Source organism: Quercus suber, unplaced genomic scaffold (genome assembly GCF_002906115.3).
Source record: "Quercus suber isolate HL8 unplaced genomic scaffold, Cork oak 2.0 scaffold_847, whole genome shotgun sequence".
NCBI lineage: Eukaryota > Viridiplantae > Streptophyta > Magnoliopsida > Fagales > Fagaceae > Quercus > Quercus suber.
In genome coordinates this window covers 44,335-59,547 of record NW_027070277.1, presented here as the reverse complement: position 1 = coordinate 59,547, position 15,213 = coordinate 44,335, and the positions used below count along the sequence as shown (strand labels likewise).

The window sequence follows — 15,213 nt, the reverse complement described above, 5'->3', positions numbered from 1 at the left end:
AGATAGATAGTATTGATGGGAAGAGAGCTGAAATTTTAAAAAATTTGAAGTGAGAAGTTAACTCAGGTAAGGTTAACGTGTGTGGTGTAAAAAAACTGACAAAAACTACTTGGAACATGTGAAAATTTTAGAAAGGCACGTTACCAGTTAATTTTGATTTCTTTGGTTTTATCACCAATAACTCTTTCTACTTTTTAAATATTTTTCTACCAAACACTGAACAGTAAACACATACCCCAATGTATTATCATTTAAGACTTTTGTGTATTATATATATATATGTGTGTTTTTTTTTTTCATTTTCTCTGCAATTTTTGAGCTTAACAATTAAATTAGTTTTAAGTTTTTTTACCAAATATAATTATTTATAATTTAAATAATTATTAAATTAATTATGACGTCATCATGGTTCGACTCTAGTTCAACCTCGGTTCGACCTCAAAAACTTTGAATCTCTCTCTTTTACGGTTTAATGAACGGTCCAAGTTTCAAAACTTTGCCTAAAAGTTCAGTCCAAAAAGAGAATCCTGCTATAAATTTCAGTTCAAAAAGAAAATTCTGTTATAAATAGTATAGAAAGATATTTTTGAACTACATAAAAGTCCAATTTAAAAAATAAAATTATGTTATATATAATATAAAGAGAATAGATAGTATAAATAAGTATTTTTGAACCACATAAGAAAAACCAATCAAAAGATGAGAATTATGTTATAAGTAATATAGAATAAATAGATATAAATAAATAAGTAGATATAGAATTTTTTTTTTTTGAGAAATTAGTATGGATATTGATAAATAAATATAGAAAAATGAATTCAGTTATATATAGCTTATTACTGAAAATTAAAAACTAAAAATACTGTAATAAAATAATTTTTAAATGTGTAAATAGTATTATATGATCTAGTTTTAAAATTAAATTTGTATTTTTTTTTTTGAGAACCTGAATTTGTATTTTTCCCACGCTACGGAACCTATAAACAGTATTTATAGACCCACCAAATTGAAACGTAGACGAAACCTCCAAACTCACACATATTTTGACAAACAGAAATATAATAATATGCAATGTACTTGTTGACTACTTTCAATTGTTTATTAAAAACGGAAATCATCTCTCATAGACCACGTCCATGACCATGAGTCATAGTTGCCACTCTAATAGTATTAACTTTTTTTATTTTTTTAATAAAAAAATAAACTTATTAAGTTTGATTATTTTGTGTCTTCAATATTTTGGACATCATAATTTCACAACTCACCTCAAAAACAGTGCTTCACTAAACTTTACGCTAATTCAGTTCTCAGCTATCACCTTTCTCAGACTCAGACAAAAAACACAGCCAAGAGAGAGAGAGAGAGAGATAGATGATGGAGAGAAAGGTTTTGTTGATATGCTTTGTGGCTGGATTCTTGGGTCTATTATCAGCTGCTACTGGTTTTGGTGCTGAGGGCACAAGAATTAAGGTAAACAAACTAAAATACTCTCTCTATATGGATCTTTTTGCTTTTTTCTTTGATGGGTTTTTTAAAAAAAGAAGAAGCTTTTTTTTATGTTGTTTTCTTCTTTATCGTCTTCTTCCACTAGTCCTCTGATTGGTTGCTGAGAATCCCAGGAAAAGTTAAAGAGAAGAACAATCTTCTTTGTTGTTTTGTTTTCAAACTAAAATTTCAGTGAAAGGAGAACTTTGATGTTGGAGAATCTGAGATTTGCAGTTCTAATTTGTTAAATCTGTATCAGAATCTCTCTGTTACCAAACAGGAAGTAATAACCTTTATTGCTTTTGCTTTCAGTTTAGGTTCTTGGTGAATGTTAAAGTTTTAAACTTGTATGCTGGGTCTGTGTTTTAAGTTTTTCTTTGTGGAGAGAAGGTGGGAAAGCCCAGAGATTGTATGGTAGAATTCTCCTTGCTTGTGAACTTACAAGGGAAAAAGAAAACCTTATTACTTGGTTGAGTTATACTTATGGTAATGTTTGGGTTTGGTTTAGGTGGCGTCTTCTTATGCATTTGTTTTCTAATTAATCTTCTTATAATTCCAAAAATTACAACCTCAATTGAAAGCATATGCATATTACACAAATATTGGCTTACATCGTGTGTACCATTTGTTCTGGTCTTGTTTTAGAGAGTTCTTGGTCATTTGTTTAGTTGCTTTGTCCGGGTGAACACCATTGTAAAGTCCAGCCCATGATAGGAGAGTTTAGAGATTTTCTTATTGGTTTTGAAATCCCACGTCGGCTAGATGAATCATAAGGAGGTTCACTAATCCTAAAGGTGGTAGTCGCACATTGAAAGAAAATCAGAAGGGAGGTGTGCTAGTCCCTATACATAGAGTGGTGGTGTAACTTTGTTGTGTGTGTGTGAGAGTTACAACACCAAGCTTTGTCTTTTGAGAGAGTTAAAAGACTAAACTTTGGCTAATGTGTTAGTGTGAGGGCACCTCTAGTTGTATTTGGGTTTTGGATTAGTTGTTGTGACTTGTGAGAGTTAGTGAGTGTGATTGTAATCTTTATTATTGATAGTATATTGTGGTTGGCGTTGCCCATGGATGTAGGCCTAGAAATTGGTATTAGGGCTATTGGTTCAAGTTCTAATTTTATTCTTTGTAGGATGATCTCTTCCATTGTACAATCTATCCATTTGATTATCTCACTCTTGGTTCAGCAGCTTCATGTGACTCAAGAAGAGGAACATAAATTCCGTTAATAAATGTCTTCTGATTAGTTTTTGTGGTTACAGTTGCCTTCTCTTAGTCCCTTACCCTTCATCATTCACTTTAGCTTATGCTAATAGCACAATAGCTTCCTTAGTTGCTACTGACATATATCCATTCTATGTACATCCTCTCAAATGGAACTGACATCAAAAGGGGGATATTTTTTGGTTTCAGCAGCACTTTTGTCTGCACTGTGAGATGAAATAACCCATTTTGTCTAGGTTTCTGATAGTTTTGAATAGAAGCTATTTCATCTATTTTTACAATATTGTCTTCTGATAACAAGATTAAAGCTTAAAAGAAAGGTCTAAATGCAAAAACACTCCCTGTGGTTTGGGTCAGGTGCAAAAACATCCCCTGGGATTTCAATTCTTCTTTTTAACTCCCTGTAGTTTTCATATCTGTCAAATTTACCCTTGGGACTAACTTCCATTAGCTCTTATGGTTGGAAAAATTATGTGACCATCATGTGACCGGTGGTGCAAATTAGTTGGTGAGTCTTCTTAATGTGTTCACGCGATGGTCATGTGATTTATTTGTCCATAGGAGCTGGTGGAGGTTAGTCTCAGAGGCTGGAAAGCACGGACAAGGCAGTTGGGCTGCCATGCCCATGTCTGACACGGCGGGGACACGGCTGCACACGTGTCCCGGCCGTTTTTTTATTATATAAAAATGATAGACATGGCCCGTGACAAAAAAGAACAAGAAAAAGGAAGAAGATGAAGGTGATGACAGAGATTCACAAGAGGAGAGAAATGTTGTTTTGCAGCAAAAGAGGACCCTCTGTTACGGTGGCTTGTGGTTATGGTGACCGTGCTAGCTGTAGGCGGCAGATCTCCATAAATTTACAAGAGAGAGAAATAGAAACTGATCTCCTTTTTGTTGTTGTTGTTGTTGTTGTCTAGAGATAGAGAGAAACTGATTCATTCTCTAAAGAAGAAAGAAAGAAGTGTGGCTATAAATGTGGGTATGTGGGAAAATTAATTAAGAATTTTTAACAATTATTTAAAAATAAATAATATTTTTGTTATAAAACAAATTTTGTAAGCTTTGAAATTATATATTTATTTATGTGTGTGTGTGTGTGTTATTTGTATCCCTACCGTACTTGTGTCTTACTTTTTAAAAAAATGGTTGTGTTGCCGTACCATATCTGCACCCGCACCCGTATCTGTGCAGGTGCTTCCTATCCCAGAGGTCAATTTGGCAGATGAAAACGTCAGCAAGTTATAAGGAAGAAATGAAACCCTGGAGGGTGTTTTTGCATCTAACCCAAACCCCAGAGGGTGTTTCTGCATTTTGGCCTAAAAGAAATGGTTAAAGCTTTCCTTGAGACATGCAAAACATGCTGCCTTATTTTTTAGTTGGTCCTCTTAAGTTTACATGTATTCATTCATAAAATGAAAGAATTTTCTGTTTATAAATCATCCAAGACAAATTTCCAATTCTAATCAACCAGACATGGTAATCGGTCATGTATGCTTCAATTATAAGATATTAACTATGCATCTCTCTCCGCTGCTTCACCGTTTCAATGAGAGATACTTGTCCACTTTGGCAAATGTTGGTTTTTAACCATCTCATTTATCTGGAATCAAGATTCTGTCATCAAATCTTAAATTGTGCTGTAGCTTGCAATGCTGATCATGGTGCAATCTTGTGGATTCCTTGGTTCAAAGACATACTTAGTGTCACTTCTTTTATTGACTACATGCCAACCCCCCCAAACCACCAACCCACCCAACCCAATGCTGTTCTTCTTTATTGGAGAATGAACATACAGCCTACTTTAGCTTGTTTTATCTTAGAAGCATAAAATTTACCGGATCTTCAACTTTTGTTATGCCTTTGGTACAATACTTACATTGTGGTTTGCCTTTTGGGGTCTCATTGTAACACAATATTAGGAGCTCTTCTGTTCCTATGCACTAAGTTCATATAACTTGGTGTTTCTACTTTTAAAGATCCTGTTAACTGTGGTCTGATATAAATTTCAATTATTTATGGGTTTTGTGTGTGTGTGTGTGTGTGTGTGTAATTCAACTTGCTGAAATAATTCTGAAGATGTCTTTTAATGTTGTTTGACTAGTCAAGTCAATTATCAAACTTGATTAATCCTATCAACTTAAAATATATATATATATATATATAAATCAATGAGCTTGCAGCCCATACCTTGTACATGGATTTTTTCAGTTATGTCAAATTATATACTTGATACTTCTATACATCTCATTTTAAGTATATATCTTAGTAAATAGTAATATAACATCAACTCACCCAAAATTCACCACGTGACCTCTGATCTAGGTGGTGCGTCTGGCTCTCCCCCAAGAGGGAGAGTCTGGGTTCAAGTCCCCACAGGTGCATGTCCTGCCTTTACTTTGGCGCCCCCCACCACCCCCTAAATAGAAACTGATCTCCTTTTTTTTTTTTTGTTGTTGTTGTGGTGGTCGTGGTCATGGTCGTCATGGTCGTGGTCGTGGTCGTGGTCGTCATTGTCGTCGTCTAGAGATAGAGAGAAACTGATTCATTCTCTAAAGAAGAAAGAAAGAAGTGTGGCTATAAATGTGGGTATGTGGGAAAATTAATTAAGAGTTTTTTTTTTGAATGAACGTGTTGATAGATTGCCATGTTGTGGCCATGCAGCAAATATCTTTCCTTTTGTTTTGACGATATTGCTTAGGCTAGCTTTTTAACTTCATTTTAAATTTGTCTTTTATAAGTTAACTTCTTATTATTATTTTTCATTATTTAAGTAGACAATAGATACATATATATTTAGTGATAAGACCTTAATATGTTTATAAAATAATTTTTAACAATTATTTAAAAATAAATAATATTTTTGTTATAAAACAAATTTTGTAAGCTTTGAAATTATAGATTTATTTATATATGTGTGTGTGTTATTTGTATCCCTACCGTACCAATTTGGCAGATGAAAACGTCAGCGAGTTATAAGGAAGAAATAAAACCCTGGAGGGTGTTTTTGCATCTAACCCAAACCCCAGAGGGTGTTTCTGCGTTTTGGCCTAAAAGAAATAGTTAAAGCTTTCCTTGAGACATGCAAAACATGTTGCCTTATTTTTTAGTTGGTCCTCTTAAGCTTACATGTATTCATTCATAAAATGAAAGAATTTTCTGTTTGTAAATCATCCAAGACAAATTTCCAATTCTAATCAACCAGACATGGTAATCGGTCATGTATGCTTCAATTATAAGATATTAACTATGCATCTCTCTCCGCTGCTTCACCGTTTCAATGAGAGATACTTGTCCACTTTGGCAAATGTTGGTTTTTAAACATCTCATTTATCTGGAATCAAGATTCTGTCATCAAATCTTAAATTGTGCTGTAGCTTGCAATGCTGATCATGGTGCAATCTTGTGGATTCCTTGGTTCAAAGACATACTTAGTGTCACTTCTTTTATTGACTACATGCCAACCCCCCAAACCACCACCCCCCCCAAAACACACACACACGAGAAGAAAGTTGGGAATCTTAATGCTGTTCTGCAACACTGTTTGTTTATATCTGTAAAGATTTCTTTATTGGAGAATGAACATACAGCCTACTTTAGCTTGTTTTATCTTAGAAGCATAAATTTACCAGATCTGCAACTTTTGTTATGCCTTTGGTACAATACTTACGTTGTGGTTTGCCTTTTGGGGTCTCATTGTAACACAATATTAGGAGCTCTTCTGTTCCTATGCACTAAGTTCATATAACTTGGTGTTTCTACTTTTAAAGATCCTGTTAACTGTGGTCTGATATAAATTTCAATTATTTATGGGTTTTGTGTGTGTGTGTGTGTGTGTGTGTAATTCAACTTGCTGAAATAATTCTGAAGATGTCTTTTAATGTTGTTTGACTAGTCAAGTCAATTATCAAACTTGATTAATCCTATCAACTTAATATATATATATATATATATATAAATTAATGAGCTTGCAGCCCATACCTTGGACATGGATTTTTTCAGTTATGTCAAATTATATACTTGATACTTCTATACATCTCTTTTTAAGTATATATCTTAGTAAATAGTAATATAACATCAACTCACCCAAAATTCACCACCTGACCTCTGATCTAGGTGGTGCGTCTGGCTCTCCCCCANCACATGCAAAGCACGTGTGACGAGGCTAGTATATTAATAATAGACTTTTAGTTAGAGTGGATGGCAAAACGTAGTTGGGGGGAGGGGGGTGAGGGGTTGTTGAGAAAGAAAATGTATGTTGTTGTTTGAGATTTACATTTAGAATTTTTTATAATAGACTTTTAGTTTGAATAGAATTTAAATTTGTTGAAATTTATATGATAAAGTTTTACCTAAATTAAATAGTTGTTAGATATTATCCCTTAATTTGAGGAAATATATCCTAACAAATACGAGTAATATTACTAATTAGTGAGAGTAAAAAAATTAAAAGGTTATATAAGAAAACCAAGAACTTAAATAGGTGTCCATTGTTTTATTTTTTTTATATAGTAAACTTCATTTGGCATAATATCCTACATGAAAATTTAGAAGCAAAAAACAATAAGTAAGATGAATTTATAGATTAAAACATAAGCGTAATTTGTAGCTTGAGAAAAAATTGAAAAAAAAAAAAAAAATACAACAACATGGGGTGTACTATGTGGGATTTAATTATAGGGATGACTTTTTTTTGTTAGAAATATAGGGATCACTTTATTGGTTAGAAGAAGTTATTATTATTATTATTATTAAGAAGATTTAGAAAGTTAGTTATAACTTCAAAAAATGTCAAAAATACCTCTAATCTAATTAGATAATTCTTATTCTTAAAAAATAAAAAAATAGGGTTAAAAATGTAATTCTAAAAAATTAAAAAAAAAATTATCAGAGAATTTTTTTCCAAAAAATTAGCATACTCTCTATTTAAATATATCTTATGCACGTTTGATACATTTTTTCCTTAAATTTTGGCACACACTAAACCCAGCAATTTACTCCATTTCAAATCCTAAATTTTAGATTCTTAAAAATTCTTTCCTATGTAATCTCACTAACAATAGATAAATTCAAATTGAAAAATTACATTAAACTTAAAATAAATAAATAAAGAGACTCATCAAATGTGCGGAGCGTGTATGATGAGGCTAGTTATATATGAAATTTTTGATAATAAACTATTAGTTGCTTTATAATTTAAATTTCTAAAGCTTATATGATAAAGTTTTATCTAAATTAAATTATTGTTAAATCTTATCCCTTCGTCAAGAGTCTTATTGCTTAATATCCTTAATTTATTAAGGTGCAACTTGAAGAAAAAAAGAAAAGAAAACGTGAGTTGTGTGGGATTTAAGTTTACAAAATTTTGATGATAGACTTTTAGTTTTATTTAATTAATCAATTGTTAAATGTTACCTCTTAATTTTCGAAAATATATTGTAGGGACTCAATTTGGATTAGACCCAGAAAAAAGATGGGTTTCTGGCCCAACAAGCCCAAACAATAAATTTTTAGAGCGTGGGATGAAGAATTAGGCTCTAATAGGCAGGCAACTCTAAGACAGGAATTCCCACCATTGGAGATCGAGATATCCGGGCTGCTTCTTAAGGTCGCTCCTCGGCACTCATCCGAGGAGCTTCCTTCTTCTCCCTTTTTCCCCCCTTTCTCCTTTTCTATTTTGTTCTTCTTATTTAGTCCCCTCCCTTTCTTCTCCTTCCTCCATCTGTTGATCATCCATGCACTTTTTTTCTGATTGTCCGTCCTATCCGCAGTACTATCAGTACTCAAGTGATTCACAGTGACTAAGATTATCCAGTCTAGGGGTCACATCTTCATTAATGTGGCCAGGGGATTAGGTGAGCGCATTTATTGTGGAGGTGACAACCTGTCCTGGGCTCGTCCCTTTTCACCACTTGGGGTTAATCACGGTCTGCAGAGGACGTTGGTATCCTCAGCGGGGATTCTAAGAGCTTGGGCCTTCAAAAATCGTCCTCGTATAATATTCCTTCCTCGGCATGGGCCCTGGGCCGGATGTAAAGTGGGCCGAGGTTACTAGGCGCACAGGCCCCACAATAGCCCCTCAAAATTCTGCTGCCCGTACCTTTGGACGGGGAGGAGGGTTTTGATAACCTTGGGCCCTCTACAGGATTCACCCAATCTCAGTCCACGTCAGCGTTGGAGTCTTTTCGTCTGTCCGATGTACGTTTTTGGCGTTTCGAGACTCAATGTGCGCTCGCATTAAATTCTAGTGGTTTCCCATTTCCCACTCCCGATGGTGTGATGGTAATCACTCGGCAGGGATTTCCTGCTTTTGTGGGCGGGAAGTTACGCTTGGTTAACTTAAATTGGGGGTATAAATACTCGTTTGATCCGTTTGGCATTCTTATTTGCGTATTCACTGACTTTGATGCACATACTCCGAATCTGGTTCAATTTTCACACTGTCCAGCGCCCTTTTTTAGTGTAGAAAGCCTGTCCGAGGAGAATCTCCCCGTTTCTGTAAGTCTTCTTCCCTTTGTAGCACAAAATTTTCTTTGATTCTTCTTTTTCTTTCCCTCTTTCGAGTCCTCTAGTCGTTGCTAGGAATGGGGAAATTTAAGAAGTTAGTTGAATCTGAAGAGATGATGGAGAAATTTGTTGCCGATTATGGGATACCCCGTAATGTGGGCTTGAGGTATTGTGAGGAAGGGGAGTAGTACGCTAAAAAGAACGAGGGCGAAGTTGTGATTCCCATAGTAGCTTTTATAGAGGGAGGCATGAGAATCCCTATGAAGCCAGTGATGAGAGATTACCTCCAGCATTTTCGGCTGGCCCCTACCCAATGTGCCGTTAATGTATTTAGGATATTAGGGTGCGTAGACGCCTTGAATGAGAAGATCAGGTTGAGGTTAACCCGCCCAAATTTCATTCAGGTTGAGGTTAAACTTTCATTCCTGTTTGATTGATTTTTGCCTTATCCTTTGAAAACTTATTGTTAATGAGGAATATTAGTGTCTGAATTAAGATGGTTATGATCTGTAAAGCATCAATACTGACATGAGACACAGATGCAATATGTATATGGATATTGTATAATATGATAATTCTTGAAATACTAGGATACTAGTTAAGCTAGGATACAATCCGATACATTAATTAATTGGTTGATAAATATACACTTGTGTGTCTAGAAGATTAATAACAAGTCTCAAATAAGTTTAAAAAATGGTTAAGAGTCATGGTTAAGTGATTAAATTTATGCTTTCGTATTAGCTTAAGCTTTTGAATAAGTGGTAGTTCATCACATATAAAATCTAATATTCAAGCAACAATAGAGAGAAATGAGGCACATATTTAGTTTGAGTTTGACATCCTCTATTTTCCGATGGTTTATCTGCTAAAATGTGAGAAAAAGTGGCTTTAAGCAAATAAGTTAGTTTATTTGCTAAAAGGTGAGACAAAAGAGGATTTAAGAAAATAAAATTGCTTAGAAAAGAGGATACCGACTGCACTCTTAAGAGTATAAAGTAACTATAATCCATGTTTTAGTTGTCTTAAATATGGTAAAAAAAATACACAATTCATAAATATGTCCAACATAAAGTCAAAATGTCAAATCAATTTTTATTGAGTCATGCTTCTTGCTTATAATGTTTCTTTTTCGTATTGCCGCCTTCTAAAATATGAATGGTTGCTTAGAATTCTCACTAGTTGAATCAACACTTGTGCTACATTTTTTTCCTGCTAAATGTAAGACTTTTCTTAGTCATGTGTGTTCTGTTTTTCCTCAACTGGGTTTAGTAACCCTTCAACTCCCATGTGCCCCTTTTGTGACCAACCTGTTAAGAGTACAGAGAAATGTGGCTTGTTTATTATTTTTCGGGTGCCAAAACCCGGACTTCAAGGAGTGCATTGAAGTAGATTGACAAATTGATGTTTTAAGCTGCTACATTTTTTATTGGGAAAATTACGTAGATCCCTTACTTTTAGTGGGTGGTTTCAAATTAGAATCACTGAATCAGAGTTCATAATTCCTCTCATATTATATTTTCAAAATCGTTGTAAACCCTCAATGGTGTCTATTGACTACATGTAATGGAAATTTAGTAAACTGCATTTGAGAACTATCTGGATACTAAAAGACCTTTCATGTGGAACACAAACAGTATTTTTACTACTTTACCACAATCCCCATTTTCTCCCTTCTTTTTACAGCATGCATAATTATTTCACCATGTACTGTTGCCTTTTGTTTTTGTTGATTCCTTTTTTTTTTTGGGTGTGAGCATGTTGTTTTGTTTTGTTTTGTTTTTTCAGTTCATTTGGTATTGGTTTCCAATTGATTTAGTCTATTTGACACTTGAGTAGGTTTACATTTGTCATAGCGTTTCTTTTGTTGCTTACCGGTGCTGCACTCAATGATCAACATGGTGACGAAAGTGCGTACTTCAACTACTATTGCTATGTTGTGAAACCCGGAGTCTTTGCTGGAGGTGCCATGTTGTCCCTTGCAAGTGTGGCTCTTGGTATAATCTATTATCTCACCTTAATTTCAGCAAAGAACGGTGACAGTCTATGGGGCAATACTTCTATTCCTAATCAAGGAGGCATAGCTATGGGACAGCCTCAGATCCCATCAGGGCTGCCACAGAGTAGCACTCAAGATCCTGTTTTTGTACACGAAGACACATATATGAGACGACAATTTACGTGATTGGTAATTTTGTGTTCGAACCCCAGTTGATAATATGCTTCAATCAGTCTTAAAAAAAGGACGATCTTGTTGGCTCACTGGGAAATGGGGGTATTTTCAATCACATTCTGCTGTTTGCTAGCACCAGTAAATTCTTTGAACTTGTCTTTTCCTAGGATGTATATGTAATCTGAAACATTCTATATTGTTATGAGTTGGATGGGTTATTATTAAAGATGTGAAATATCAAATATGCCTTTTGGACCATAATAGTGATAATTTCCCATATATAAAGCGTGCCACATTAATGGATATATATATATATAGTTTTTTGAAGAAAAAAAAGAAAATACTAAATATGTTGTTATTAGGATTTGAACTCTAATGCTAACTCATTAAATGAGATAAATTCATTAAATTAAATGTGTGTTTTCATTGACATTTAAAACTAGAAACTAAAAACGACCTTTGAATGTTTTCAATTTCCTACCACAAATTTAGTTTTGAAAACAATTTTTGTTTTCCGTCCATTTTGGATTGCCAAACAAGTTTTTTAGTCTCAAAAATATAAAAAAAAAAAATTGAAAATAGAAATAATGGAAAAAAACAGTTACCAAACATACCCTAAATATGTCTTCCCATTGTATTTTTTTAATTATGACAATTCATTTTTTTTTAATGCTAACTAGCAAAATATCTATAATATTCATATTATTGACCCAATTTTCTATTTCTAAATTTTTTAGATTTTATTACGAAAGCATTTATATGGAAAGTGTTCGTGAGTCATGTGATACTAATGTACTAGTTTCGTATTAATTATATCATATTATAAACGGCAAGGTTCAACTGTTGAACTTCAAAAAAAAAATTTCCCCAAAAAAATTCTCTAAAAATATAGCCGGTAGTAAGTCTTGTTGGAAAAGCCTAGATCTTGGGGTTTAGTTTGGTCGGAGAGATAGAGTAGTTATCTATTTTGGAGAAAGTGACTGGGGAGGGAAAGCAAGTAGAGAAAGAGAGAGGGAGAGTGACAGTCAATGAGAAATTGGAAGTGTTGTAGTGTCAAATTTTAGGGTTTGACTTTTGGGTAATCGGGTTTCTTTTAAAAATTAATATTAGTTTTTTTTAATTTTTTTAAATGAATTCTTTTATTTTTGTTTGAAAGTTTTAAAATGTACCTACCGTTCTACGTTTATCTATGGAAAAAAATAAAAAAGAGTTCCTACCTACATTTATAATATAATTTTTAAATTTATATACTATATATAAGAAGATTCCATCATTTGAATTGAATTTTTATGTGGTTTAAAAATACCTCATTAATTAAAAATAACTTCTCTTAAAAATAAGGTCATAAATATCAATTAACATATTTCATTTTGAATTTAAAATGAGAATGCCTAAAATTTAGAATTTTTTTTCCCTTCACTTATAAAAATTTATCATTTTTTATTCATTTTTCATCTAAATAAAAGTAAAACACTCCCAATAATAAAAAATAAAAATAAAAATAAAAAACTAAAAGCTCTCTTAAAATTTAGCATTTTTTCCTCTCATGTTTATCTTATTTTTATGTAAGAAATTCCTTGCTATATAAAAAATAAAAATAAAAATATTGGAGAGCTTCTGAGCACATGCAACACGCATACTTATAGGCTAGTATTAATATAGCCTGCGTTTGGATAGTTCGGTTAGTCACGGCACGTTTTCACTTCTGCGTTTTCTCTTTTTTTTTTTTTTTTTTTTTTGGGCCGCACTTATTGACTTTGGGGGCAAAATTTACTGTGCGTGTACTGTGCGTGCACTGTTCACGCACTGTTCACTTAATATTTAATATTAAAAGTGGGTCCACAACACTATTCACATATTTAAAATTATTTTGCTACAGTGTTTTCAGCAACAATCAGTTTTTATCAACTTTCAGCAACAATAAGTGCTATCCAAACGGACCCTTCATAAAAACATAAAGACACCAAAAAAACATTACCAACGATAGAATAGTTTATGATTTTTTCTTTTTGTCCAAATGGGTTTTGGGATCCTTAAACCCTCTTGGATAACAAGTCCCGCAAAACCAATTATTTTAATACCATTTAAGGTTATACCCTTATTATACTTAAAGATCACACTTTTCTTTGTATATCAAAGAGACAGAGTGTGAGGCTTTTACAACATGAGTCCATTAAAAAAATGCAACAAAAGAAAAAGGGTTCCAAAAATTTTATGAAAAATAAAACCACAAGAAACCAAATAAGAAATGAGTCTCCCTCAAAAAAATAAAAATAAAAAATGAAAGAAACTGAAACTGGTGAAATTTTAGGACAAAAAATGGAAAGAACAACAGTCAAATTCATCAAAGTTATTATCATTAGAAGTAAAAATCTTTGTCTGTTAAATTATCATTTTTTTTTTATCTGTCTGAAAACAGAGTTTGGTAAAAAGGGATATAATATAATTCTCACCTATGAAACTGGGTTGTGTCTGATCACCAAAAACCCCCTGAAAAACCACCTCAAACCTTTTTTTGTGTTTCATATAGGGTCCGTTTGGATAGCACTTATTGTTGCTGAAAGTTGATAAAAACTTATTGTTGCTGAAAACACTGTAGCAAAATAATTTTTAAATGTGTGAATAGTGTTGTGGGACCCACTTTTAATATTAAATATTGCGTGAACAGTGCGTGAATAGTGANATCTGTCTGAAAACAGAGTTTGGTAAAAAGGGATATAATATAATTCTCACCTATGAAACTGGGTTGTGTCTGATCACCAAAAACCCCCCTGAAAAACCACCTCAAACCTTTTTTTGTGTTTCATATAGGGTCCGTTTGGATAGCACTTATTGTTGCTGAAAGTTGATAAAAACTTATTGTTGCTGAAAACACTGTAGCAAAATAATTTTTAAATGTGTGAATAGTGTTGTGGGACCCACTTTTAATATTAAATATTGCGTGAACAGTGCGTGAATAGTGCATGCACAGTACACGCACAGTAAATTTTGCCCCCAAAGTCAACAAGTGCGGCCCAAAAAAAAAAAAAAAAAAAAAAAACGCAGAAGTGAAAACGTGTCGTAACTAACCGAGCTATCCAAACGCAGGCATAATGAACTTTTTCAAATACTGTTAGGAGTATAAATTTGTTAAAACATCTAAAATAATAGGAGAATATCTACCTAATGTTTGAAGATTGCTAATTTTTACATTATAATATATTTATTCTTATATTAATTAATTTATTAAAATAATTATGTTAAAATGCAAAATATATCCTTTAAATTTGACCAATTCAATGAAGAATTTATTTATTTTCATATTAATTAGTATATTAAAATAATTAGACTAAAAATACTGGATTACTCTCTAAATCTCACCAAAATTCATTTTAATTCTCTAACTTCACTTTTGTTGAATTGAGTTTTTTAATTTTCAAGTTTATCTTTTTTTTGAGAAACTTTCAAGTTTATTCAATTAAGGTTTTCTATCACTTCCATTAAAGAATTACTTCATTAAAGAATTATTTAGTTTTGACTTTCCCTTAAAAAATTAAAAAAATTAATAAAGATTAATTTCCTTGAAAAAAAAATTATTTTGAAAGTTTCTATCAAATTAATGGAAATAAACGGAAGAACATAAAAAAAAATCCAGCAAACTTTCCCGGAAAACAAACAGAACAAAAAAAAAAGAGACGAAAAAGAACTTATAGTTAACTAATTTTCCTCCCAAATCTCGGCATTATCATCCACAAACACAATAACTAAATAAAAACCATCACAGTACAATTAAAATCTCCTCCCAAACTGCAAAAGCTATCGTATTTTGGATCGAAGAGGGAAGAGAG

At 32.8% G+C, this 15,213-nt stretch overlaps 1 protein-coding gene across 1 annotated transcript; it reads left to right on the top strand.

The window, feature by feature from the left end:
- Positions 1-1,232: 1,232 nt before the first annotated feature.
- Positions 1,233-11,647, top strand: LOC112013455 (uncharacterized). The gene is made up of 2 exons (XM_065767780.1): positions 1,233-1,596; positions 11,042-11,647. The coding sequence occupies exons 1-2, from the start codon at positions 1,372-1,374 to the stop codon at positions 11,396-11,398; spliced, it is 582 nt and encodes a 193-aa protein (XP_065623852.1). The 5' UTR covers positions 1,233-1,371; the 3' UTR covers positions 11,399-11,647.
- Positions 11,648-15,213: the final 3,566 nt, after the last annotated feature.

Excerpts from the sequence above, each read along its gene's own strand:
- LOC112013455 (XM_065767780.1), top strand. The coding sequence starts at position 1,372 with ATGATGGAGAGAAAGGTTTTGTTGATATGCTTTGTGGCTGGATTCTTG. Across the intron at positions 1,597-11,041 it reads GTCTTCTTCCACTAGTCCTC|CACTTGAGTAGGTTTACATT; the intron begins TGATTGGTTGCT and ends TAGTCTATTTGA.